Source organism: Sorex fumeus, unplaced genomic scaffold (genome assembly GCF_029834395.1).
Source record: "Sorex fumeus unplaced genomic scaffold, SorFum_2.1 ptg000098l, whole genome shotgun sequence".
Taxonomy (NCBI): domain Eukaryota; kingdom Metazoa; phylum Chordata; class Mammalia; order Eulipotyphla; family Soricidae; genus Sorex; species Sorex fumeus.
This window is the reverse complement of record NW_026606155.1, coordinates 2,941,249-2,952,710: the sequence shown is the minus strand read 5'-3', so window position 1 is coordinate 2,952,710 and position 11,462 is coordinate 2,941,249. Positions and strand designations below refer to the sequence as shown.

General features: G+C 50.7%; 1 protein-coding gene across 1 annotated transcript; it reads left to right on the top strand.

Annotated features, from left to right (window-relative positions):
• Nucleotides 1-5,897: 5,897 nt before the first annotated feature.
• Nucleotides 5,898-6,527, top strand: LOC130041217 (high affinity copper uptake protein 1-like). Its single transcript, XM_056133280.1, has one exon. The coding sequence runs from the start codon at nucleotides 5,898-5,900 to the stop codon at nucleotides 6,525-6,527; it is 630 nt and encodes a 209-aa protein (XP_055989255.1).
• Nucleotides 6,528-11,462: the final 4,935 nt, after the last annotated feature.

Sequence of the window (11,462 nt, the reverse complement as noted above, 5' to 3'; positions counted from 1 at the left end):
ATGGAGCTGTTGTTTGCTAAGTTGACCATTTACTTCATTGTAGCCATGGCTGTGGCTTTTGTGGCTGGGTTTCTTCTAGCGATGTGCTACAGAGGACTGAAGAGAGCGCGCAAGGGGTTTCTGTGCAAGATCAGGAAGGACTCCGTGCCCAGTGCTCGCCTTTTGGAGACCAGCCAGAACCTGCTCCTGGGAGATGCCCTGGCAGCAGCTGCTGAGTGCTGCTCACCTACTTCAGAGGATGCTGGACGTGCCCCAGGTGGTCCTGAGCCGCCTGGTGATGATGACTGCCATGGCAACCAAGCATCTCTCAGCTGGCATTGCTACTGGCTCTTAGGTGGAAAGAAGGCAGAGCTAGCAGATTCAGAGAACCATGACATGAACGCAGTCGTGGTCAAGTTCAGTGAGAGTGACAGTGGAAACTGAGCCCCACTGGGCAGACAAGACGACATTCCTGGCCCCTACAGTTTCCTCGACTTGCCACCTGGGTGGCAGCCATTCTAATGAGTTTGATGACCACGGAGCTAACGGGAAGATACACCTGTCCACTGTTTCCCGATGAGCTGCAACACTCACAGGAGATGAAGCCCCTGGCCGCCCTGCCCCCTGGGTTTCAGGTCCACTTCCATGCCTTGTCTAATGTACAGCCTCCCTCCTGGCTCCCCTGGTGACCGTGTTCCTGCTTTGTGTGTATCTCTGAGGTTATCCTGGGGGAGGGCATGGGCAGGGATGAGCTCCTTCAGCCTGAGCTTCGGCCAAAGGCGTTTGTTATTCTCAGTGAACCCAAGAGCCAAACTTGACAATAAATGCCTCTTTGTGCTCTCTGGTGTCTTTGTTTGGGGTGATATATCAGAAGGACATAGTAGAGGGCAGAATTGGGTGAATCAACGACTGAGAGGAGAGTGTCTGAGGATGCTTCTCAGGGTGACGGGATCTTCCCTGGGATCCTGCTCCTCCTTGCATTAAGATTGTGTCAGCGACGTTGACAGACAAGGGGAGCAGATCAATCTCATCTTGTATCAAACCTTGAACTCTCTCCTTTAACTGCATGGTCCCAGCTGAAAGGCAGCAGGGCTGTAGAGATGGGTTAGGGGGTGAGGCTGTTGCCTTGCACACAATTGACCTGTGTTCAGTCCTCTGCACTCCTTCTGCTCCCCTGAGCCTGTGTGGAATGATTTCTGAGCACAGAGTCAGCCCTGAGCACATCTGGCATTTGTCACAAAGCAGAAATTCACTGAATGTCAAGACAGTTAGATTTTTTTGAGAGGGAGGAATAGGAAGAAAGGAGTCCCGGGATACTCAGCCCTGCTCTGTGGCATGATGGTTTAGTGCCAGGCCCGACATGTGTGTTGGTGGCACTTGTGCCACACCTGATGGTACTGGGGCTTTATCCTGCCCTGCCCACAGCCCAGCATGTCACCCCAGTGCCTGAGCCCTCCTGGCGCTGCTATAATCACTTTGTGTCTTGTATTGTATTCTATGAAGGTACCGGCAGAGGAACAAAGGCATGCAGGTCCCCGGGGCTGAGATCTCCAAGTCTGCTCGGATCAGGGCTGAGTATCCTCCATCCAGATCCTCCATCTACCAGTAGGCAGGGGTCACACCCACTAACTGGCCCCCTGGCACCATGTAATCCCATCAACGACCAAGACCCAGAAACTATAAAACTCAGCTCCCGGACATCTTATTATCTCATTCTTACTTTGGACAACTTGGCAGGCTACCGAATGTTTCTTGCCCTCACGGCAGAGTCTGGCAAACTCCTCATGGCGTGCCCAATATGCCAAATACCAGTAACAATCATGGGTCTCATTCTCCTAGCCCTGAAAGAGCCTTGAATATGGCACTATTTAAAATCTCAGGGCTAGGATGAAGGAGATGTTACTGGGGCCTGCTCAAAGCAATTGATGAGCAACAGAATGATCATGATAGTGATCATCTTGTATTGAGCATTACCTATGACAGTTTCTTCTCAAAAAATGTGTATTTCTAACCTCTGAAGAACCTGCCATCAATTCTCATCAATACATTGGCTCGGCTCTTCACATGTTACCTGTCTGAATGCAAGGTTCCATCCCAATGGAAAACCAGCAGGACTGTACTACTGTACAAGAAGGGAGACATCCACAACATTGGCAACTATCGCCCTATCTGCCTGTTGTCTGTCCTCTACAAGCTGTTCACTTGAGTCATCCTGAATAGGATTAGCAGAACAACAGATGAAGGACAACCATGGAAGCAAGCCGGGTTCAGCAAAGGATTACCATGATCGACCATATCCACACGGTAACCAAGCTCATTGAGGTTTCTCAGGAGTTCAAGATGCCGCTCTAACATTCATTGATTTAAAGAAGGCCTTTGATTCTGTTGAGAATGAAGCAGTCATCGAAGCCCTAGTCAAACAGGGTGTTCAAACTCAATAAATCAGGATCATCCGTGAGCTGTATTACAGATTCACTACTAGGATCTCACCACTCTACAAGGAAGTGATCATCCATATCAAGAGAGGGGTTCAGCAGGGTGATACCATTTCACTGAAACTCTTCAGTGCCACCCTCGAGAATGTCATGCGATGACTGGAATGGGAAGGAATGGGAGTGAAGATAGATGGTTGGTAACTATACACCTCCGCTTCACGGATAACATCGTTCTATTAACACCAAACATTAGCCAAGCGGCAGAAATGCTGGCCGACTTTGACCATGAGTGTGGAAAGGTCGGACTACAGCTGAATCTCACAAAGACAATGTTTATGAGAAATGTTCTCATCCTTAATGTTCCATTTGCTCTCAACAGAACAAACATCTCTGAATGTAACAGTTATGTATACCTAGATTGAGAAGTCAACATGACGAATGACCTGGCACCTGAGTTGCACAGGAGGAAGAGAGTGGCTTGGAACACCTTCAAGAGCATCGAAGAAATAGCTAATAGGATGAAGAACTTCCGGCTCCAGGCATATCGCTTCGATTCCACTGTTCTTCCTGCATTAACATACGCCTTAGAAACCTGGGCTCTACGAAAACACAATGAGAACGCTATTTGGGTCTCCCAAAGAGGAATCAAAAGAACTATGCCTGAAGTATCACGCTTCACTCGAGTGAGAGAAAGAATTTGGAGTTCTGACCATTGACAATCAAGAATCAGGGAAGCTGTCTCATTTGCCAAGGCGTCGAAAATTAGATGGGCTGGACACGTAATGTTATATGGAGACAACCTCTGAAGTAGAGCCATTATGGACTGGATTCCACAGGACGTCAAAAGGTCACGTGGCTGCCACCTACAAGATGGTCAGACTTCTTCATCAAGGCCCTGAACAATCAGTTTGAGGCTCTTCATGTTCCTGGAGCAAGCAGACGCCGCTGGGCTACATTAGCACGTGAGACGGACGAGTGGAGATGATACTGGCGCCCGCTTAAGCAAATCAGTGAGTAAAGGGATGTTATATGATCAAGTGATCAAGTGATTTCTAAACTACTTCATTTTGTTTGTTTGTTTGTTTTTGGTTTGGGGCCACACCCAACTGTACCAAGGGCTACTGCTGGCCCTGCATTCAGGGATCACTCCTGGCAGGACTGCGGGACCATATGGAATGCTGGGATCGAACTCATGTTGGCAGTGTCCAAGGCAAGCACCTCACCTGCTGTACTATCACTCAATCTCCTAAACCACTTTACTGTCCTCCCGTTGTTCATCGATTTGCTCGAGCGGGACCAGTAACGTCTCCATTTGAGACTTGTTGTTACCGTGTTTGGCATATTGAATACATCATGGGTCGCTTGCCAGGCTTCACCGTGTGGACGAGATACTCTTGGTAGCTTGCCGGGCTCTCCAAAGAGGGGCAGAGGAATCAAACCCTGCTCGGCCGGGCTGGCTGCATGCAAGGCAAATGCCGTACCGCTGTGCTATTGCTCCAGCCCTAATTTTTATATTCATTTATTTTTTTAAGGTAAAGGTAAAGGCCCTCCCGTTGATCATCGATTTGCTCGAGCGGGCCCAGTAACGTCTCTATTGGAGACTTTGTTGTTACTGTGTTTGGCATATCGAATATGTCACGGGGAACTTGCCAGGCTCTGCCACGCGGGCGAGATACTCTCGGTAGCTTGACGGGCTCTCTGAGAGGGGCGGAGGAATCGAACTCGGGTCGGCCATGTTGGCTGCATGCAAGGCAAACGCCCTACTGCTGTGTTATCGCTCCAGCCTGGAGCGATTTATTTTTTAAATATTTTTAATGAATCACTGTGAGATACAGTTACAGATTTACAAACTTTCGTGATTACATTTCAGTCATACAATGATCGTGTACCATCCCTTCACCAGTGCCCATTCTCCACCACCAATGTTCCCAGTATCCTTCCTACCACCTCCACCCCCATCCCCAGTGCCTCAGTGGCAGGCACATTCCCTCTCTCTCTCTCTCTCTCTCTCTCTCTCTCTCTCTCTCCTTTTGGGTGTTATGATTCGCAGTATGGGTACTAAGCTGGCCATCATGTTCGATCCAGAGTCTACTTTCAGCACACATCTCTCAACCTGAGTGAGCCCTCCAAGCATCAATTACTTGGTGGTCCCAGGAGGATTGCTCCATGGCTTGGAATCTGGTCTCACATGCTGGGAGGAAAAGGCAGCTGAGATAGAGAAAGGACCCTAAGCTACTTTAAATTTAAAAATAAGCTAGGCATAAACCTAAAAGAGTCACAAACATTATTTAGACAGGATGCTTCTAAGCTGTGGTTGCAGGGGCTGTGTGTCACGTTTTAGGTCTCACCCCTGTTTCCACTCCTTCAGTTTAGGGGCTCGCAACATGCTTCCTGGGGTGAGGACTGCTTGCTGAGACACAGTGAAGATGTGGGTCTCAGCCCAGGCAAAGGGTGGGTGTCCCGGGTGGGTGTTCACTTCCTCTTGATGGTTCATTTCCTCAGGGAAATGGGGAGAAGAATTGCGTTGATGGTGAGCACTGTGGGAGGAGGTGGGCACATTTAGAGAGGAAATAAAGATGAAGGAAGATCACCAGGTGGAGTTCTGGTGGGACAGGATTAACTCTGTTTTTTCTTTTTTTTTTTTGTTTTGTTTGTTTGTTTGTTTGTTTTGGATAACACCTGGTGATTCTTCGGCTTCTTGCTCTGTAACAAGGATGATCACGATCATCCTGTTGTTCGGGCGACTGCCTCGAGCAGACACCAGTAATGTTTCCTTCCTCTTAGCCCTGAGATTTAAAAAAGTGCCATATTCAAGGCTCTTTCAGGTTTAGGAGAATGAGAACCATCATTGTTACTGGTATTTGGCATATTGGGTATGCCACGGGGAGATTGCCAGACTCTGCCATGTGGGCAGATTACATTCGGTAGCCTGCCAGGTTGTCCAAAGTAAGAATAAGATAATAAGATGTCACGCGGCCGCGGAATCAGAAACTCAGGAAAATATCCGCGCAGCGTGTTGGTGGAATGTGGGGAGGACAGATCCTCACACGTCCTTGTAGAAATGTCCTATGAGGGAGGGAGAGAGCTAGCCATGCTGGGTGACTGGTCTCAGAACCAAATAACAAGTGTTCCTGGGATGGATAGCTGCTCCATCTCTGCGAAATAGAGCCCTTGCTGATGTATCTTTTTTTTTTCTGTCTTCTGTTTGTCAGTTACTTTCTATTGAGGCTTTAAAATTTGAGATTGGCTCAGAGAGAGTAAGCCAGCTAGAGTTTCAAAGGAGCTGTTTAGGAAGGGTCAGGGAGGGTCAGGGAGGATCAGGTAGGGTTGGGGAGGGTCAGAGAGGGTCTCCTCACAGTGTACTTAAGAGTCAAGGCTCCGACGAGCCTTACCTGGTGTCTTCCAGAGACCCTGAGAAGAGGCTGCAGTGCAGGACTCCACCAACCTTCCAGAATCTTCTACGACCCAGCTTTTCCTGGGACCATGGACCACTCGCACCATCACTCCAGAATGAGCGCCATGGGCCACCCCAGCGCCCTGGCCCCTTCACCCCAGCCTCTGCCCACCACGAGGCCCCACTCTCACGGGGGCAGCGCACACACGATGCCCATGACATTCTACTTCGGCTACAGGAACGTGGAGCTGCTGTTCTCAGGGTTGCTGATCGACTCGGCTGAGGCCATGGTCGGGGCAGTTGTGACCGTGTTTCTGCTGGCCCTGGGCTATGAGGGACTCAAGAGAGCTCGCGAGAGGCTCCGTGTCCTGTGCTCGCCTTTCCCCAGACCCGACCGAGCCTGCCCCCAGAAGACGTCCTGGCCGCAACTGCTGAGCGCCACTCACCAACTGCAGACGGTGCTGCACGTGTTCCACGTGGGCCTGAGCTACCTGCTGATGCTGACCGTCATGACCTACAATGCCTACCTGGGCCTGGCGGTGGTGGCGGGGGCCGGCGCCGGCTACTGGCTCTTTGGCGGGAAGAAGGCGGAGGATTCCCGGAACCTTGATAGGAACAAGGTGGAGCTCCATGAGATTTGCGGCGGAAACTCCTGTCCTGCAGGAACGAGCCCTCACCTTCTTGTCCCTCCTGAAGCCTCTGGATTGCAGCTGTTCTGATGAGTTTGACTACTGTGCTAAAGAGCCGACAGCTCCTGGACACAGTCTCCTGATGAGCGGAAACACGCCAGGACATGAAGTCCCTGGACCGCCCCGGACTCCTGGTTTATGGTCCATGTTCTAATGCACAGACTCCATCCCTGGCTCCCTGGATATTATGCTTTCGTTTATGTATTGTGATTATCATGGGTTTTTTGCTTTTTCTTTTTTTTCATTTTTCATTTCATCATCCTGTTAATCGTCGATTGCCTCGAGCAGGCCCCAGTAACGTCTCTTTCATCCTAGCCCTGAGATTATATTCACGGCTCTTTAGGAGAATGAGACCCATCATTGTTACTGGTATTTGGCATATTTGGTAGGCCACGGGGAGTTTGCCAGACTCTGCCCTGTGGGCAGGCTACATTCGGATAGCCTGCAAGTTTGTCCAAAGTAGGAATGAGGTAATAAGATGTCGCGCGGCATATGAGGTAATGAGGTAATAAGCGGCCGCGCGGTTCCGGGATCTCAATTTTATAGTCTCTGAGTCTTGGCCGCTGATGGGATTACACGGTGCCAGGGGGCCAGGTGGTGGGTGTGACCCCCGCCTACTGGAATTTGGAGGATCTGGGTGGAAGATGCTCGACTCCAATTCGAGTAGGCTTGGAGGTCTCGGCCCCGGAACCCGCGTGGCTTTGTCCCTCTGCCAGTACCTTCATGTGCTTTTTCTTAGTCATGAAAATTGTTTTGAGCCCAGAACCCAAATTTCACAATAAAACGCTTGAGCTTTTGGCCTCAATGAATGGAAAGGAGATTCTCCAGAGTGTGTTCCTTGTGCGTGATGGTCTGGCCAGGAATTTCTAGTATGCACACAGGGTGGGGTGTGAAGATCAGGAGGAGGGGCACTTCCCATGGATGTGTGTTCTGGGGGAGGCTGGCTCTTTCATGGGGGTCCTGTTGCTCTTTGGATTGCAATAATTTTGCCAATTTGGAATTTTGTCACTTGACCAGAGTTAACATACAGGGGGTTGGTGCTTGCCTTGCATGCAGTCAGCAGGTTCAATCCCTGCTTCCTCAACTGTGCTCCACCAGGAGTGATCCCTGAGCAGAGCCAAGAGCACCTACATGCACCACTTGCCACCAACCAGAATCACACACACACACACACACACACACACACACACAATTAAAATTGATGGGCAAAAAGAAAAATTTCATTTCAGAAAGAAATCTGAAGAACATTTCACTTTGTCTGGTGCCTAGGTCATCATATCCAATGAAACAAGCGTATGAATAGCTTTCTTCTGCTTTGGGGTGTTGTCGTGGGTTGCTGGTGGCCCTAGACTTGCTCTGTGTCCCAGACAGTCAATGATTGTTGTAGCCTGGCCCCAAAAGCAAGCAAACCAAACAGAAATAAAACCAAGGACACAAAAACCAAATTCAGACACTGGCCAATTTGTTCTCTGCTGCAGTCTCTCTTGCTGGTTGGCAGGCTGGTGGTCTTGCTGCGTCCTCACTTGGTACAGGGCTGGGGTGGGACTGGGGTGCAGGGTGAACCTTTATGCATGTTTTCCTATAAGGATTCTAAACCTGTTGTCCTTATGTAGGCTCGAGCCATCGTACAGGCCAGAGAGCACTTACCTTGCTTGTGGCTGACCCAGATTCCATCCCGGTCTCTGCATACGGTTCCCTGAGCCAGCGAGGACTAATCCCTGAGCACAGAGCCAGAAATAAGCCCAAAGCACCACTCGCTGGGTGCCATCTGAAAAAGCCAAAAATGTTAATCCTCTCCCAAGAGCCTCCCCTTATGGCCTTTGTCCATGTTTATTACCTCTCTGGGCTGCATCCACTCCTCCCAAAGTGCTCACCTCCAGCACAGTTCCTGCTCCCCATTTCTCTGAGAAAATGAACCATCAGAAGAGGATGCATATGGCTCCGGACAACACCAATCGCTGCTGAGACCAAAATCTTGCCCCGACATGCAAGACCCTAAACCGAACAAATGGAAAGAGTGGTAAGCCTTGAGACTTGACACACAGCCCCCAAGGACCACCACAGGACAGAAGAATCCGGTCTAGTCACAATCACGATCACGATCATCCTGTTGTTCGTCAATTGCCTCGAGCAGGCACCAGTAATGTCTCCTTTGTCTTAGTCCTGAGATTTCGAAGTGCCATACTCAAGGCTCTTTCAGGGCTAGGAGAATGAGACCCACCATTGTTACTGGTATTTGGCATATTGGGTATGCCACGGGGAGTTTGCCAGTCTCTGCCATGTGGGCAGGTTACATTCGGTAGCCTGCCAGGTTGTCCGAAAGTAAGAATGAGATAATAAGATGTCGCTTCTGGGAGCTGGGTTTTGTAGTCTCTGGATCTTGGCCGTTGATGGGATTGCACGGCGCCAGGGGGTCAGTTGGTGGGTGTGACCCCTGCCTACTGGAAGATGGAGGATCTGGGTGGAGGATGTCTAGTCATATTTGTAAATTGTCTTTGTTTTAGCCTAATTTATTTTTAAATTTAAAGCTGCTAGAAATACACAGCAGCTTTTAAGAAGAAATGGTATTTTGGGGAAACCGTGTCATAGATAATGCTGAATCACAGGACACGTAGATGGTAGCAAATGCTGGAAACAGTTCACAGTTCATTGATTCACACTCTCAGTATATATTTCCCAGGAACTTTAACAGAATGAGCTCGTGTAAAGGAAAACAGTCTGTTTCCTGCTGGGACTGGGTTGGATCGGGGCCTGCAGGAGCAAGAAGAGGGGCCACAGAGCCACCCCGAGCCCCACCAAGGGGCCTAATCAGGCTCCGCCTCCCTGCGTCGAGAAATAAACCATCTCTTGAGTCCAGGCAGATCCTCACTGAGGGTGGCCCGTGGCTCCAGAGCATAGCTGGGGGAGCCCTGAGCAGCGCTGGGTAACCCCAACTCTGCTTGATACCAAGAGGGTGACTAACCCTGGATGGCTGCAGGCTGTTAGGCTCTCCCTGTGGTGTCTGGGCTCAACCTGGGGTGACTCAGTCCCCTGCCCAGTTTCCCCAGCTACCCCGGGAGGGGGCGGGGAGCCTGTCTCAGTTCAGGGCCCAGACACGTGTCCTTGGGGTAGGTTGGGTCTCTAGCCCATGCAATTGGCAGCGACTCAGAGGAGTGACCTCTGCTGCCCAGTGTCCATCCATATTCTCTGAGGACAGCAGCCCTGAGCCAGCTCATGCACTGGGTGATGTGCTGGGCTGTGGGCGGGGCGGGGCAAGGACCCTGACCTGGCCACACAGGGCTGTTTGCCTGACATGCAGGGTGAAGCCTGCAGACCCTGACACCACCAGGCGTGGTACAAAGGCCAGAAACACACATGTCGGGCCTGGCACTAAACCATCATGCCACAGAGCAGGGCTGAATATCCCTGGGACTCTACTCTTTCTAATCCTCCCCCTCCAAAAATCGACCTCTCTTGACATTCAGTGAATTTCTGCTTTTTAACCAATGCCAGCTGTGCTCAGGGCTTATTCTGTGCTCAGAAATTATTCCACACAGGCTCAGGGGGAGCAGATGGAGTGCAGAGGACCAAACATGGGTTAACTGTGTGCAAGTCAACAGCTTCACCCCTTGACTCAACTCTGCAGCCCTGCTGCCATTCAACTGGGACCATACAGGTAAAGGAGAGAGTTCAGGGTTTGAATACAAGATGAGATTAGTCTGCTCCCCTTGACTGTCATTGTTGCCAACACAATTTTCAATTCAAGAGGAGCAGGATCCCAGGGAAGATCCCGTCACCCTGAGAAGCATCCTCGGACACTTTCCCCTTGGTCATTGTTTGACCCATCTCTGCCCTCTACTATGTCCTTCCGATGTTTCACCCCAAAAAAAGACACCAAAGTTTGCATCAAAGAGCACAAAGAGGCATTTATTGTCAAGTTTGGCTTCTGGGTTCACTGACAATAACAAACACCTTTGACTGAAGCTCAGGCTGAAGGAGCTCATCCCTGTCCATGCCCTCCCCCAGGATAACCACAGAAACAGACACAAAGCAGGAACACGGTCACCAGGGGGAGCCAGGAGAAAGGCTGTACATTAGGCAAAACATGGGAGTGGACCTGAAACCCAGGGGGCAGGGCGGCCAGGGGCTTCATCTCCTGTGAGTGTTGCAGCTCATCGGGAAACAGTGGCCAGGAGTAGCTGCCCGTTAGCTCCGTGATCGTCAAACTCATTAGAATGGCTGCCACCCAGGTGGCAAGTCGAGGAGCCTGTAGGGGCGAGAAATGTGGTCTCATCGCCCAGCGGGACTCAGTTTCCACTGTCACTCTCACTGACCTTAACCAAGACCACATTCATGTCATGGTTCTCTGACTTCGCCAGCTCTGCCTTCTTTCCACCTGAGAGCCAGTAGTGATGCCAGCTGAGGGATGCTTGGTTGCCATGGCGGTCAGCAGCAGCAATTGACTCAAGACCACCTGGGGCACGTGCAGGGTCATCTGCAGGAGGTGAGCGGCGATCAGCATCTGCTACCGGGGCATCTGCTTGGGGCAGGTTCCAGGTCTTCGAAAGGCAAGCACTGGGCACAAAGCCCCTCCTGCACTTGTGCAGAAGCCCCTTTCGAACTCTCTTGAATTTATCAACTCTCTTGAATTTATCGTAGCATATCGCTAGCAGAAACACAATCAGGAAGGCTATGGCTACAGCGACGTAAACGGCCAGTTTCTCAAACAGCAGATCCATGTTCTTGTAGTAGAAGGTCCAGGGCGCCATCGTCATCATGTTCCTGTGGGGCTGAAGCCATGGGGTGACCGTGGGGTGGTGATGAGGTCCCAGGGAGCTGGTGTGGCCCACGGGGCTCATTCCTGCATGATCGTGCAAATAGGCCATTGTCCCAGGAAAAGATGCGTCGTAGAAGAGTCTGGAAGGATGATGAAGCCCGTGCTGCAGCCTCTTCTCAGAGTCTCTGGCAGACACCAGGTGAGGCTAG

Coding starts and splice junctions, on each gene's coding strand:
- LOC130041217 (XM_056133280.1), top strand. CDS start 5,898: ATGGACCACTCGCACCATCACTCCAGAATGAGCGCCATGGGCCACCCC.